Raw genomic sequence first — 16,944 nt, forward strand, 5'->3', positions numbered from 1 at the left:
CCGTACAAAGAGAGATAAGCTTGAAAAGTGACAAAAAAAAAAACTAAAGATGGGACTCACAGGTTGTGAATTCTCTCTTGTCACTACTGTCACTGCACCTGTTACTCCAGTGAATGCAGTTTTTCACACTGACCACATACGTTGTACTTCATTCCAGCTGTTTTCCATGTATCAGTCCATGAACTGTGGATGGTCAGACAAATGTAGACTCCTGGAATGAAGGAACAATGGTTACAAAAGAGGAATGTTCTTCAACTTTGATTTTGTTTTTACAACCTAAATGTCCACACACATTGTTACATTATCACTATGTGGTAGGAAAACACAGGGTTTCCCCAGCTGGATTAATATTCACTCTGGGGAACTTTGTGGTTACCAGCATCTGATAAACATGATAAACAGTCTTTCAGTCTTTCAGCTAAGACAGACAGACTGAAAGCCAATGTTACTGGAATAACAAAATCTATTCTGTACAGTTACACTGGCTTAGAAGACTGATTCAGTAGTTTAATATAATAGTACTACACATCTCATTTAAAAAGCAGCTGAATCAATTCTATTTCACAATTAAAGGTATTTGATTGACATCTACCAACCAACAGGCTACTGCTTTAACACTGTAAATTCACTCTCTAGTGGAACAGTCTAACAAAAATAAATAGATAAATGGAAAAAAGGCAAAAAAAAAAAAAGTTTTGTGCTTTAAACATCAATGTGTCTAAGTTGCACTGTTTCACTTTCTGCATCAGACATTATCACACACTATAATCAGGAGAACTATTTATTAGCTCCACCATTAATCCTACAATGGTTAAAAGTTGTGTGCATGACCACTGTACGTACCAGAAGTTTGCATCATAGCTGAAATAAACAGCAGGATAAAACACATCCAGTTGCCTGAAACCAAACAATAAATGTCTTCACTTTAATGCAGCAAACTACGAGACAAACAGAGAAATGTTCACCTTTAAGAATGACTCTACCTCTTCACGTCCATTTTCTTAAAGAACAATATCATTCAGTCCCTCGCTTTTCATACAGGAACGTGTGGTCTAATAAAGTTAAGTTGCTTCATGTCCCAGTACATGTGTGTGTGTGTTTTTTACTTCCTGGTGGAGACTGTAAACCTGAATACACCCTAACCCCAGAGACTCACGTCATCGTGGGGGGCACAGAGTGCCCTCTGAGGGTTAAGACTTGGTTTTAAGTTCAGGGTCACGTATTTAGTTGTAATGGTTAAAGTTAGGCTTGAAATGCATACACTACACTACCTCAAACTGTCACGAGGTCAGCTCCTTGACCTGTCTGTCAGTGTCTGTCTGTTTGTCTCTCTGTGTTGCCTGCCCCTCCCCCTTGCTCTCTGTCTCTCCTGCTGGATCTGCCACTCCACACCTGCTGTGCCTCTACAATCAAGCTCACCTGTTTCCTATCAGCCCATCACCCAGGATGTACTTAATCCCTGCTCCTGCCTTCAGTCCCTGCTGGATCCTCGCTCCTGTTCATGGTTTGTCTAGAGAGAAGTTTGGCTCTTCTAGTTTTATGCCAGCTACTACTAAAGTACTAGACTTTTCATTACTTATCCTGTGTTCTCTGTTCTGTTTTTGCCCGCCTGCCTGCCTGCCTGCCTGCCTACCAGCCTACCAGCCTACCTGCCTACCTGCCATTCCCTCCAGTCAGCCTGCCACTCATATTCTCCATCGGGACCAGCACCAACAGCAGCACAACCTTTCCCCACCCCTGGACTCCTTCACTTGCCGCAGCACCCCTCTCTGGACCAGCACTATCCTGACCCCTTTTCACCACCAATTCCTAAATAAACGTTGTTTGTCTTAAAGTCTGTGTTCTGCTATTGGGGTTCCAAGCCTAGTCGTGACACAAACACTGCTGAAAAAGATGTCACAAAATTATAATAATAAAAAAAAAAACCCAAAATTTATTCAAATAAAATCATCATCATCATCACCAATTTACAACATAAGTCAAAATGAATATTATACAGTACTATCTTGTTTACAAACTTCGCATCAGTATTCAAAACAAGAAAATAATGCTAAAGAAATTAACAAATCAAAATTGTTATACTAACATAAAAACAACAGACATCAAAACATGCAGCATTAAATCAGATGTATAATATCCACTTATATTAATATCTTATTTACACAGTTTGTACCACAACATAAAACAACAACATTTACATTTAAAATGAACTATCTCACATTGTTCTGTTAGAGTAAAAACAACAGCCATCAAAAGGAACACACAGCATTAAATCATTTAAATCACAAGAAAATGATTTCTGTGTGTGGCGTTACTCTGAGGATCTGTCTGCGTAGATGTGGCTGGAGTTGGATCTGTCCCCTGCACACAGCAGTTCCTGCTCAGTGTCCTGCATATTCTCCTCCTCCGGGGGGAGACAGAAGTTAGTAGGGTTGTTCTGAAATATTGAAATTAAAATATTCTTCTGTTACATTAGTATTTCAATCTCAAAGTCAGATATCAAAGCTTTGTTTATTATCATTATTAGGATTTAGTCCTCTGAGGCTGTGGTTTAACCTTTACTCTTCATATATGCTGAATTGTGAGCTTGACTATAAATACATTTCTCATTCTCTCAATGTTACAATTCATTGGAATAGTAAAGTAAAATAAAGATAATGTCTCTATTTTTCTTATAATTAATACCAAACTACATAGTTCTTTCTAGGAAACTTTATAGAAAGTTGTTGAAACTACAAAATGCTTTGATCAATCCTATCACAGAATGACCATACTGAATGTTTATCTGTGTATTTGTTCTAACTGTACCTCATGGCTGTCCTCCAGAGCTTGCATAATCGCTGCTACCACCAGGTTTACCAACACAAACTGGGCCATGATCACAAAGCTGGTGAAGAAGATCGGAGAGGCCCAGGACAGGTATCTCAAACAGCTGTCATCGTCAGGACGACACTCCCTCAGCGTGTCCTGGAGAGAGACAGAGCAAGATTGAGAAAGAATGGGCTCACAGACAGGACCTTAGACATGACCATTAGAAATTTAAAAGAACAGTAAAACATTTTTTTCAATGTAGAAAACATACAATATCTCTGACCATGAAAGATTACTGTAATGCTTCATTTCATGAATCTGTCATTAATTATTAACTAATTAATTTGGAAACTTTATTCTTCATATGTGTTGCATTATGTGCTGCCGTTAATATTTTAATTTAGCTGCGTGTATACTATTATTACATTAATATATTAACTTAAGTGTATCAATTGAATCCATCTTACACATAATTAGAGGCAAACTGTTACTTTCTTTCCAGGGCACTTCCAAGAAAATGAATGGAAAATAATTTGAAAATCACAGACCAAACTTTGGTCACTTATAAATCAATGCACCAGTATTACACTAAACAAATGATAATTTTACCTGCATAACATAGCATTTTGTTTGCAAGTGGAAAGTTCCACTGTGTTGATATTGTTCCTTACATGCAGACACAACGTTCTGGACATAACTGCTTTCTCAGTGGTTACAGGGATATGTGTATGGATAGAGTGTGTGTGTGCATGTATGAGCGTGTACATACTTTCATAATCCCGTTCCAGTTGTCTCCAGTGCACACCTGGTATAGTGTGAGCAGGGCCATCCCAAAATGCTTGAAGTTGGCGTGTCGATGTAAACCCATGCACGGGTGATCGATGGTGCATTCTGACACACAACACGACACCGTGGACATGTTGGTTTGATTCAGCAGCAAGAATCAAGTGCACACAGTTTATTTTATCCCCAAAATGAAATGAGCAAACAGCATTGGCTTTAGCTTCAGCAGCTTAGTGAGAAAAAACAGCTCCAGGCCAACAACTTTTTAAACTGAGACATCTGAAGGTTTGGTTAAAGGGTTTCTTACTTTCCTCAACAACAAAGGTGAATACCAGGCAAACATGGGTTCAGCTCTGAGACCATGATCCTTTGCAGTAAGTGTGTGTCTATGTGTGTTTGACTGACCTAGCTTGCCAAAGAGCTCCACTCCCAGCGCAGCGTAGATGAAAAAGAAGAATGTGAAGAGCAGACAAATATTTCCAACCTGGAAACAAAACGCATGTTAGATCCCCAACACAGCAAACACCACTTTATATGAAAAGACAGATTATCTTTAATCTAATTAACACTGTTTTTTAAATATGTGTCATCTTTTTATGATTTTTTCCTGCTCCTATTTGCTGTCACAGCTGTTTTCTGTAGATTTAGTAGAGTTTTACAGTAGAGTTTTAATAAAGTTTTATAACGGCCAAAAATTAGGCTTTATCTGCTGTGTTTGGTCTTTATTAAAATGCAGATTTAATAATAAAACTGACTGGCATGTGCAATGCTGCTGTGAGGTCTCTAGTGTACAAATAGGGCACAAACAGAGATACTTCAGGGTCTAAATCTGCATACTAAAAACTGGGTAAATATTTAAATACTCATCAACTATATTTACAATGAATCATCCCCACAGTGTCTGTGCTTACCTGTGTGAGCGTCTTGATAATGGTTTTCAGAAGAACTCGTATCTTTTTGGCCTTCAGCACTGAAGAGAGACACAGGAGTTGCCATGAATAAGTCTGTGTAAGTGCATACACAACACTGACACACACTTTACTACAAAGGCACCTTTAGAACTAATAAGATTTCACTTTTCTGAGAGTGTGTTGCTACCTTGTGCCAGTCTGAGTACTCTACAGACTCTGAGGATGCTGGGATTGATGGGAATTGCATCTGCCATTTTCATCTCGTTGAAAATGATGCTGATGATGGAAACCAAGACTACAAAGACGTCCAAGAGATTCCAGCTACACACAAACACAAAGGTCAATGTAACAATTTAGGCTCATACAATACCAAATACAGGAGTTAAATTCTCATTCACTCTCAAGTGTTACCTGATTTGTATGAACCTCACTGCACCAAAAGCTACAAGTTTCAGCAGGACTTCAATGATCAGGATGGCAGTGAACACATAGTAGGAGTACTCTGTGAGCTTCTCTATGTACTGAACACACACACACACACACACACACACACACACACACACACACACACACACACACACACACACACATTTATCTGTCTTCCCTTACAGAGTTGTTAGAAATTCACTTTTTGTAGCAGTTGTAGCAAATACAGTGACCATATTTGTGTGTGTGTGTGTGTGTGTGTGTGTGTGTGTGTGTATTACCGGAGGCTGATTATAATGTTCAAAAGCCATCATCAAGACACTGATGAAAATTATGACAGTCATGAAGAGATCCAGGAAGTTGCTGGTACTCAGGGTATGGATAGCTCGACGTATGGGAGAATAGTTTGTGTAATATGGCTGCTCAGGCTCTGGAATGCACACACACACACCACACACACAAAGGCAGATGTTTAGATGTGCACAGAATAGGGAGACAATTATGTATGTATGTACACTCAAAAACATTTAGAGCTGCTCTAAACCACCAGAGATTATCACACAACACAGCAGCAGGCTGCATGATCTGACCAGTCTTTCTCTTTTGTTTTAGTTTCTAAAATGCAGTGCTCATACAGTAGACCACCAACCAGCCCCTCTTTTCTCCTTACCCCTGCCCTGGTCTTGTGGTGCCCCTCCTCTCTCCTCTCCTTTATCCCCTTTTTTCTGCTCCTGCTGACACTGGTGGAAGGTCTCCACCATCACACCAATGAACATGTCGAGGAGAAAGAAGCTCATAATCATGAAGGAAATGAAGAAGAGAAGCATCCATTCGTTGTAGTTCTTCACAGGCTAAAAGAAGAGAAGGAAACACCAAATGAAACTTGCTCAAGTTGTGTAATCTATCATTATGAACATGAAGTCTCCATTGTTCGTTGTTCCCTTACCATGTATGTGACAGTGTGAAAAACATAATTCAGGCATATTGTCCACAAATTATACCTGTTGGTCTACTCCCACAGCATCCAGCCCATCATACATGATGTTGACCCAGCCATCCTTAGAGTACATCACAAACAAGGCCATCAGAGCCTGAACAGGAAACACAGAGAGAACTGTTAACACACTGCGAACGGTCCAAGAAACGTGACAACAAATGTTGTAGACTCCCACACTGAGCTGAAATGAAACGAGTCCACATAAATTAGGTAAAACACATGAATAAAATATTTAGTTTTTTAAAAATTAATTACATTTTTTTCTTTGGAGGGCAGAGGGGTCATGTTGGGGGGCGGATAGTGGTGGAGTGCTGCAATATTTAACCTGTGTTAAATATATATTCACAAAAAACAAATATCAAATCTGTAAAAAAGTTTAGTTTCTACCAACTGAATTTTAGAATTGGAGAATGAGTGGGCATGAATCTCCAAACCCTAAATCCCTCTCCTATTCCTCCTCCTACCTGAGGCAGGTTGTCAAAGTTGTACTCCTTCCGTACCCATTGATAGTTGGCCGACAGACAATCAGTCTTGCTGGTGATGTTTCTGGTGTTCTGACCCTCACAGTAGTAGAACTTCCCTTTGAACAGCTACAGTGGAGGAGTACAGAGGAGTACATTCTCAACAGAGGTGTTCATTTTAATAGCTCCATTGCCAGTTAGTGCAAAATAAATCTATTGAACATGTGTGTGCATGCCAACTTACCTGCACCCCAAGGATGCCAAAGAAAAAGAAGAAAGCACAACAAATGAGAACAATGTTCCCGATGGGTTTAACCGATGTGATCAGAGCCTCCACAGCCAGCTTCAGTTTTGGGGCTCGCTTGATCACTCTGGAACACACAGATGTAAACAAGCAGATGTTTATTAAAACCAGCACATATACCCACTTGTACACAATTGACCAAAAGACTGAACATAACATAAGATGGGATAGGTACACACAAACAGAACAGATATGCACTGGTATCAACCCACAAAGTCAGAAAACAAACATCTACATGCAGACACAAGTAAATGATGTACCTCAGTGGGCGAAGTGTGCGTAGCAGGCGTAGAACTTTGAGGATGCCCATCCAGTTGTCTTTGCCTGCACTGGCCAGAGACACAAAGATATGGACCAAAGACAGAACCACCAAGGAACCATCCACGATGTTCCAGGAGGAACGGCAGTAGGTGTCCTCTCCAAACACCAGACCAAGAGCCAGAACCTGGTGTGAAAGCAACAACTTCAAATGTTACGGATTCTTTAAAACAGTCCTGAAAATCTGAGCTACAAAATCTAATCCATCAATAAGAATGTAACAAAACTGATGTTTACCTTAAAGAGCATCTCTACCAGGAAAACAGCAGAGAACACATAACGGGACATATTCAGGATCCATCTCTCCTAAAGGGCAGAGTGAGATTCATTTTAACCTGTGTGTATTTAGTATTACATATAATCAAACTGGTGTTTGTCCTGTCTAATCACACATTACATGTCACATGATTATACTGCGTGTTCATGTGCATCTCTTTATATTTACTGTACTATGCTTGTGTGTCTGAGTGGATAGGTAAGTGCGTGTCTCGAATCTAAATGTAGCTCATATGTGTGTGTCTCACCGTGCTTTCAGGGTCTATTCCAGGCCTCTCCATAGCAATGGTGACACAGCTCAGGAGAATAAAGAGCAGCACCACATGGTCGAACATCTTGTGAGTGATCACACGTTGGCAGAAAACACGGAACCTAAACACAAGCACACACAAAGAGCAATAGCCAGTTAAAACGTGAGAGGAAAACCAAGAAAATTAAAGACCCAGTAAAAGAAAAAATACATTTTCCAAGTTCAGGACTTCCCCACATTTACAGTATATCTTAATGATATTAATCACTTAATTAATTCAAATTGATAAGTTTCAGAATGAACAAACAAAATGAATTTAACTAGTTTGAGCTAAAATCAACACTTGTCCAATATGTGGCGATGAACGTCCTAACTACTGCAGCTAGCGTTAGTGATAATATATTAGTGTTGGCTACAGTTCTAGTGTTGCTGATTAAAGCATCACAAAAAAGATTTATCACTGAAAAATGTTTAATGCATACATGTACAATGTCTTACAACAGCCTGAAATCACTTACATGAATATTTTAAGAAGTAGTGTTGCTGCCTATGGCAGACATGAAAAATTATATTATATAATTATATTTAAAAATTATGATATATAATTATATTATATTTTCAGATATCTCAGTTGAATAAGTTTGTTCACATTTCAACATAATGTGTGTTTGAGATCTTATTTATTAGTTTCCTCCTCATTCTCTGTCTTGTGATCTAACAAGGAAGGAGGTGTAGGTGGAGGCAAACAGTCCTCTACAGGGTGGGGCTGCACCAGCTATTTGTAAATCCATTACTAAGTTAAGTTAAGTAAAGTTCTTCCTCAGTTTTTAATAACAGCCAGCTAGTTTCAAACAAGTGATTTATTGTCCCAAGCTGCATCATTAAACCTCAAGAAACGTTTTGATGAGTAAAGAAATCAGTAATGTGTAAATTGTTCTCTAAGAAACATCTCTAGTAATGTCCTATCAAAAGTCAACTATACAAACAATAACAAGCCAAAAGGAAACCAGAAATTAAGAAACTGATAGTGAAATGTGTGCGTGTGTGTATGTGTGTGTGTAACTCACCTGTTCTGTGGAGACAGCATGTAGAATGACCAGTCCTCATGCTGTTTACTCCAGCGCAGCACCCTCTGGATCCAGTTCAAATATCTCTGCAGGGGTCAATAGTCAAACATCAGTCACCTCTCTTTTTCCATAGCATGAACTACAAAAAAGAACCAGCAACGCTCAAGAGAAAAATGAAAAATGGCATCAATGTAACAGACTTTTTTTAAATCCTGAAGCAGCTTTGATAACAACTCTTACTGCTGCATTATTCTGTGTAACACTTTGTGAAATCTTCACCCAAGCACTGAGACTTGGCTGAGTCCCAAACTATCACTCTCAGGGAACTTACGTTGTCCTTGTCTGTGTCTGTAGGAGCAGAGTCAATCACAGTGCATCTGCTGGACTCACAGGGAGAGACAGAGCTCTCTTGTTTGGATCCTGAGGAGCCCTGGAACAACATGAAATGGATGTGAGTACAGGTGTGAGTAGGAACATGGGTATGTTTGAGCAAGTACAGCAATTTAAACCTCCAGACAGTAACTATTATTTCAACAATGAGACATAAGCAAATCACTCATAAGCACTCTCTATGGAGGCTATAAGTTACATCTGTCTGGCTGCTATCTGTCAGTGAACTGTCACTCTCAGGGGTACAGCTGCTTGGAGAGGAGCTGGTGGAGTCTTGAGGGCTAGAGGAGCGCTGTAATGACAGGAAATATAGTTTGGTGTAGGTGTGTACACAAGGTTCAGTGTGGTGGGTGTGTAATTCAATACAAGCATCCTCACCCTGGCCTGGAAGCTCTCAACTACTATCCCCACAAGCACATTGAGAATAACATGTTTTCCGAGCACAATGACGGCAACAAAGTAGAAAGCAGCCCACGGGGAGGTGGCAGCCATGGCGTTGTATAGCACCAGATTCCAGTCCTCCTGAGTCAGAATCTAGTTTGATGGATTTAATAAAAGGGAGACAAAATACTTGGGCACAAATTAATTGCATGATGGTGGAATACAATGATGATCGGCACAGATTAAAAAGTTAGAAACCAACCTGGAACACAGTAACCATGGACCACAGTAGGGAGTCAAAGTTTTTCCGGTCGTCAACGTTGTGTCCCTTCTGCATCTTAAAGCTAAATGTACAACCAAACAGATGCATACCCATTACACTGCAAAGAAACAAACAAACAAACAAAAAAAGCAGTCAGAATCATTTTAACATTTGATCTCATGGGAGGTAATCATTACAGTAACACAGCAGCATTGAGTGTATGCCTGTGTGTACATGCCTAAAAATGAAAGTGACAAACAGCAGTAGCACACAGAGCGAGCCTGCCTCCTCCATCGTCCTCTTCAGCACCAGCAGCTGTCTCTTCAGGTAAGGGAGGAAGTGAACCAGCCGCACAAACCGCAGCAGACGAAAGGCACGCAGGACTGACAGCCTGCCATCAGCTTTAGCGATTATCTCCCACAAACTGAAAACCACAAAAAAAAGCACTGCTTGGCAGTTTTTGTCTGAGAACTGTAATTTAAAATACTGTATGCTGCTGAGATCAGAGGTTATATCGTGCAAACATTACTGAAGTCTAGCCTGCTGTTAATAATTATAGTGCTGGCATGCACTGCCCTGTGAATCAGAGGTCAAAACTTACTTACCTGATGATGACGATGACAAAGTCAAAGATGTTGTTTCGGTCCCTGAAGTATCCCCACGAGAGGGCCATCAGCTTTAAGACCATCTCCACAACAAATATGAAGGTGAACGTGATGTTACTGATCTGTAACATACGTGTCAATGCTATAGGCTGCAGGAAGAGGGAATGGAAAGAGACAATGAGAGAGGGGGCGAGAAAGGACAAAGGGAGGAAGATACAGATGGAAAGAGAGAGAGGGAGGGAGCAACAGAGAGCAAGAGAATGTGGAAAATGTAGGAGTGTATGTTTCTTACTCTACTGTTCCCTTTTGGACTATAAATGAGACAGAAGCACTTTGCTCTTCACCTGCCCATGGTGTTCAATGGCAATGGTGAGAATACTGAGGAAAACAGCAAACATGATCACTCGGTCAAAGAGTTTGCTTTTGACGATCCTCTCAAGTTTTCTCTTGAATGGCATCCAGGCCCGACCCTGGAGGATAAGGGAGTTAGTTAGTGAGACAACAGTGCTGCTGCTGCTGCTGAATGTACTGCAGAAAGATGCTGACTAGTCTCACCACTACACCATCACTCCTTCTCTTCCTGCCACTGGGGTGCACCTTGTTAGGATGTCTGTTGGTAAAAGGAAAAGACATGATTGACAATAAATAACTGGAAATAGATCACAAGGGTTTTCAAGTTAAATTAAAACACAGTGTTTTATTCTGATAGTGTGTGTATGTGTTGATGTATATTTGTTTTTGACTACAAACTTTTTAGATCTAAAGGCATGTTTAAGTTTAAATTCCTGGTGTGGGTGATATTCATTTTCTCTACCTGAATGCCTGAAACTACTGGTGCTTATAAGGCTACACCAGAAGAATAGAGGACGAATGCATCTGACATGATCTTACATAGTTATATCACCAGATATCACTGCAAATTACAAATCGGATCTGTACATGTTTTAATTGAATAAACAGCCTATACACTATCCGACCTGATCCTCCTCAGCCAGCAGATCAACTTGGTACAGAGCTGTACGACAGCACCGACTCGCTGCTCTCCTGTCTCCCTGTCCATGTTCTCTGAGAACTGTGTGGCGATGACGACCGCGCACACATTCATCATGATGAAGGAGCCCAGCTGGATGGGGAAGTAAAGTTCAACAATTGAGAGCAAGGGTTTGAAACTTTGTCTCACTGAGTCTCGACCAGCAACATGGGCGTAATATGAATCCCATTTTTCCACAACAACAAAATATCTACCACAGTGGTCTGTTCTGTTGACAACTACAGCCAAAATTTACCAGCATGGAAGAAAACCAAAACATGATTCAGATTTTGAGGTTCTTTAGACCTATAACACACAGGCAAAGGCAAGTTTCTACTTACAATGGTGACGAGTATAAAAAACACCAAACTCCAGAAGGAATGAGCATCCATGACATAAAACATAATCTCGCTCCATCCTTCCAGTGTGACAACCTGCAGGAGGAGAGAGACAGAAAGTGATGACAACAAAATATTACAAAGAATAAAAACTTACAAACAACAAAAAACACAACCAACTACAAAATTACGTCCTAAAGAGTGACAGCCAAAGAAGAAAGCAATAAATCATAGATAGATGACAGAGTAACATCACATGATGTCTGGGTGTTGGAAGTTGTCAAAACTCAGATTGTTACCCCATGCTGCCATAATAAACTGTCAAAATACAGTATCAAGGTCTAAATGAGGCTTCTCTGAACTCCCTGGTCTCTGTGTTTTTGCTTCCACATATCCACATCAAAATGTATTTCCGCATATATCAAATCCTTTCTTACCTGGAATATGGCTATCAGGGCGTAGCCAATGTTGTCAAAATTAGTAGCGCCCATGTGAGGGTTGTGGTCCCCGGCACGACAGACGTTGTAGTACATGTTCCAGTTTACGCAGCTGTTAGTCCTGGCAACAGCCTCATTCGCAGCCAGTGAGCAGGTTTCCCCATCCTCCCTGTAAGGGGGCACATCACGGCAACGCCGCATCCCGTACTTGTTGTCATTTGAACAGATGAACGGGCCTTTTTCACCATACTTGGACACAAAGTATGGACTCAAGGATATGTTGTACTTTCTGGATAGAAAAAAAAATAGTAACAGGTTATTCACACTAAGTTATTCATCTTGAGGGTGTTGGATTGTTGGTCAGAAAAAACAAGTGATTTGAAGAGGTCACCTTTCTTCCAAAGAAACTGTGATGGGTATTTATTTATTCATTTTATAAATTCTCGCGGGTGGCACGGTGGTGAAGTGGTTAGCACTGTCGCTGGCTTCCTCCCACAGTCCAAAGACATGCTTAGGTTAATTGATAACTGTGAATGCTAGTGTGAATGGTTGTTTGTCTATATGTCTATATGTTGTTTTTCTACATGTGTTGGACTGGCGATCCGTACAGGGTCTCGCCCAATGACAGCTGGGATAGGCTCCAGCCCCCCCCTGACCTTTAACGGATAAGCAGTATAGATAATGGATGGATGGATGGATAATTTCTTGGTAATTTGTAGACCAACCTATAACTAATCAATTAAGAAAGTAATTGGCAGGTTATTTGATAATTGTTAGAGCAGCCTAGACATTAAACTGGAAGAGCAGACCATGTAATTTCCTTACTTGGGGATGTCCTCTCCCAAGAAGCAGCGGTTGCGGAGTTGGCCGGCCCACAGCTGAACCCCCACAACACCAAAGATGTGGATGACAAAGATGTAGAGGATGAGAACATTTGCAAGCATTGGCACAGTGTCCAGGAGTATTGTCACCAGATCTCGCAAACCTGCATAGAGAAGCAAAAGAGGGTGCTCATTATGATTATTTTGACTTTTCCTTTATTAATCATAATCAATAATCACGTTTTCATCTTGATAGGAAAAATTACTTTGTTTTTCAAATGTTTGAATGTCAACTTACTTGGGACTCTGCTGATGAGTCGCATAGGCCTGAGTGCCTGACAGAATTGCATGTGGATGCCAAAGGACTCCAGAAAATAATCCAACACCCTGAATGGACAGCAACAGGCAGAAACAGAAGTGAAGGGTTTTACTCTGTGTTCTTTCAATTAGATAAATAAAGAAATAAAAAAAAAAATGAAAAATAAATATGATGTATTCCTCAGGTGACTGCTGTTGTCCTTCTGCAGACATAAGAAAAAAAAAAACAGACTTGTGGGATACTAACTCTCCAAATATAATGAAGACATCAAACTTGTTCCAGTTGTTGCTGAGGTAACTTCCTTGGCAGCCAAAGACTCCCAGGGCTGCCATCTTGATGAGCATTTCCAATGTAAAGTACGTAAGGACAAGACCATCCAGTACTTGACCACTCTTGATTAAAAAAAACAAACAAATAAATGTATGGGTAAACATACAGTAGAAACAACAATACTAATTCTAACACGCTGTAAATGGTAAAAGTGTTATTGTGTTAACATTTTAAATTAGCAAACAGTACAGCTGAAACAAATGAATGCCAAAAACATTCGGCACAAGAGTCACACTGACCTCAGTGTTTAAGCTTCCCTCCCCGCAAGGTGTGTACATGCCCAGAGTCACACAGTTCAGCAGCACCATCAGTATGGACACATAATCCAACCATGTGGAGGAAGAGGTTAAGGACAAATACTTAATCAAGATTAAATAGCCTTTGTACCATTACTATTATTACACAGATTTGGTCTTAACAGTGTTAAACCAGCAGTAAGACAGGATATGGCCCACGGGTAATTTTCAGACACCAGAGACGGAGTCTCGTGGTTTGTTTCAAGTGGACCCCAACTTCAGGAGCCAGGCTCTGGTAGGGCAGCTGCTGCTCCTCCATGGAGAGGAAGACTGGGTTGCAAGCTCCTTGCTCTGCTAAGGTGAACATCACCTCCCGCTGCTCCTTCTTCTGCATGACTGGACACCATTAGGTGTATGTTTATTTTATTTTATTCATATATTTATTTACTGACATGTGGTAGAGATATTCAAAACCTTTACTTGCGTAAAAGTAGCAATGCTGCAATATTAAAATTTGCAAGAAAAAGTCACCCCATTTTAAATCTCTTGCATAGAAGAACATACACATTACCAAAGTACTCATAATTATAAAACGTGAGTTATACTCTTATATCATTATAATCTAAATATTTGTTGTATTTGGATGACAATTATGCATGCATTAATGTGTAAGTGACATTTAAAGTTAACTATTTTGTGTATTGTGTGATCAGTAACAGTGAATCCATCATATTTTCTAAACGCATGGTATGTTTTGCATGCAAAATAACTAAAATTGTCAAACAAATGTAGAGAGTAAAGATTTCAATCATTCCCACCGACAATTACCGTCCAGTTTTCATAGAAAAACCTGTTTTGAGTGTGGTGTGTTACATTGAACCGGTTAACTCCAACACTAAGCTGGGCTGGCGGTAGAAGTGAACAACATGAACATGTTAGCCACATGTTAGCCTTTGCTAAGTCACCGGGGTAAAAACGTTAACTTTTTTCTGACTGCTACCATAGACTGTATATAAAAATATTTCAAATTTATATGCAGGCTACGGCTGCTACAGAAGAATAATAAGTAATAATACGTTTAGAAACTGAAACTCGAACTGTTATCCACTTATGAAAGTTTGTTTGGGATAATCTCAGTGTGAGCTCGATGATTAGTAACGCTGACATAACTCTAGCCTTGATTAGCTAACAAGCCAATCCAGGTACTATCCGTTTGAAACAAATTGAAACCGCCGTAACACGTCAAACTCGATTACAACGCGAATAAAACCATGGACAGGCCTTTAGTTTATGTAAAGAGGTCCTTGCTTATGTAAAGATGTTCCTCAATCTGGTTAATCTGGTGAATAAGAGACCCCACACTTTGACAGTTTTAATTCTAGTTATGTAACCTGTCAGACTCTGTGATGCTTCATTAGAGGTTTAGGTAGCTATCATGAAAAATATGACTACTATATAGATGACTACTATATATATATATATATATACACACTGTCAGAGCTGCACACTGTGTATCAAAATACACAAACACAGCTGAAGGCACTTACCAGACAAAGAGAAGATCAAATTGGCTGCAGTCAAATTGCTGTCCACTTGTAAATGTATACCAGAAGTCCCTTCACGTTTGTAACACCTTTGATTTAGCTGATATGAACGGGTCAAGAGCTTCTAAGCCTGAAGTGAAAGGCAGATAAATATTTAACTGAAAACTGTTTCAAATTCTGGAACATGTGTAGGAAATTAAACAATATCACCACTGAAAAGGTCATGGTAAAAACACAGTTTTGTATATTTTAGTTTATTTATACACACGTTTGATGTGATTTTATTATCTTAAAGATGAAAATTGCTACTGCAGTTGTATCATGCTGGCCCACTGTGGGTAGTGTCAGAGCAATGTTGACTGTTTTAATTTGAACCTAAGGAAGTGTAGGTTAGTTGTTGCCAAGGTTAGTTGTTGCCAAGGTAACAAGTGATGAGGATTTAACAAAAATGTCATCTCCTTTTTCATTCAAGGATTTTCATTCTATGAATCCTTTATTCAGGGGATAAAAATATGATATGAATATGAAAGGCTACTGTATTTGTGGTCTCTTTATTACATTTTCCTTGCAACACCTCAAGGTGAAAAAGAGGATGAAGTCTCTATCTCTTAAAAATTTTACTTAGGCCAAAATTCAACTCCACCTTAGCAAAGTGAATGAAATGTACAAGTGAGTTACATAGAACAATTGTACATGAATATATGAATAGCAAAAACTGAGAGATGTTTAACCTTTTCATACAAATTTTACCTTAAAGCTTTTTAGTTTTCTAATTGTTTTGAAAATGTTTTCTCACTTTAAGCATTAAATTGACAATTGTCTGGCAGGACCACTTGTAGTTGCTACAGCTTCCACCAGGGAGCACCACTGTAGCAAAGCAACAGTAAAACAGTTAAAAAGACCCTGAGGCCTCTGCTTCTCACTGTAGCCTTTGAATGAATTTCCCCATTGTGGGACTATTAAAGGATTATCTTATCTTATTTTAATAAAATCAGCAACCATGAGCAAGCAGTGTCTTTAGAATATTTTGACTTCAAATCACTCATGGAAAAATGGTTTTGAGATAAGAGTGAAGAGGTGTGAGGCAGAATTTGAGAGAAAAGTTTGAGTTAAAGTGTGAGTTCAACTTCTCTCACTAACTCACAACCAACACAAACTCTATAAATGGCCTGTTTAAGTGCCCGGCTGCTTTATTTGGCACCAAAGGCTCCAGGGGCAGTTGGAAGTAATTAATTTGCAAGAGGGAGACAGAGAGTGTGTGTACTGTGTGAGTGTGTGTGACAAGTGGATGGAATGCACTCCTCCCTCAAACTCCCACCACACACACACACACACACAGAGCCCTGCTCCCCTCTGTGTTCGGCCTGTTTTTGAAGTTCGTCCTGCAGCTAAAATAGAGTGAATGAGGGGGCAGCTGGGGAGAGGGCTGAGGGACGTGTTGTGAGTGAGTGACAACATGTGAAAATACGACTGCATGCTGCTTGTTTACTGATACCTGCAGATGATCAGATAAGTCAGGGCATGAATTTGTGCATCATGGGGTGTGTCCTCTTAGATCAAAGCTGTGGTCTCCATGGATCCAGGAAGGCAACTGAAAAATGTTGAGCAGCTCTTTAACACCACCATTCATTCACTTACAAACACACA

General features: G+C 39.8%; 1 protein-coding gene across 1 annotated transcript; it reads right to left on the reverse strand.

The window, feature by feature from the left end:
- Nucleotides 1–1,954: 1,954 nt before the first annotated feature.
- LOC108875725 (voltage-dependent T-type calcium channel subunit alpha-1H) lies at nucleotides 1,955–13,845 on the reverse strand. Its single transcript, XM_018664837.2, has 31 exons — nucleotides 13,757–13,845; nucleotides 13,434–13,579; nucleotides 13,167–13,255; nucleotides 12,873–13,032; nucleotides 12,048–12,336; nucleotides 11,614–11,706; nucleotides 11,220–11,365; nucleotides 10,798–10,852; nucleotides 10,587–10,712; nucleotides 10,243–10,391; nucleotides 9,876–10,061; nucleotides 9,638–9,755; nucleotides 9,373–9,528; nucleotides 9,194–9,286; nucleotides 8,936–9,034; nucleotides 8,605–8,690; nucleotides 7,536–7,659; nucleotides 7,249–7,317; nucleotides 6,954–7,138; nucleotides 6,634–6,760; nucleotides 6,393–6,518; nucleotides 5,933–6,022; nucleotides 5,602–5,782; nucleotides 5,213–5,361; nucleotides 4,917–5,026; nucleotides 4,693–4,826; nucleotides 4,506–4,564; nucleotides 4,000–4,078; nucleotides 3,581–3,702; nucleotides 2,809–2,967; nucleotides 1,955–2,437 (listed from the first exon to the last, which is right to left on the reverse strand). Exons 1-31 carry the CDS (start codon nucleotides 13,823–13,825, stop codon nucleotides 2,312–2,314), a joined length of 3,900 nt encoding a protein of 1,299 aa, XP_018520353.2. The 5' UTR covers nucleotides 13,826–13,845; the 3' UTR covers nucleotides 1,955–2,311.
- Between the last annotated feature and the right edge of the window lie 3,099 nt (nucleotides 13,846–16,944).

The sequence above is a fragment of the Lates calcarifer genome, linkage group LG5 (genome assembly GCF_001640805.2).
Source record: "Lates calcarifer isolate ASB-BC8 linkage group LG5, TLL_Latcal_v3, whole genome shotgun sequence".
In the NCBI taxonomy this organism is placed as follows: domain Eukaryota; kingdom Metazoa; phylum Chordata; class Actinopteri; family Centropomidae; genus Lates; species Lates calcarifer.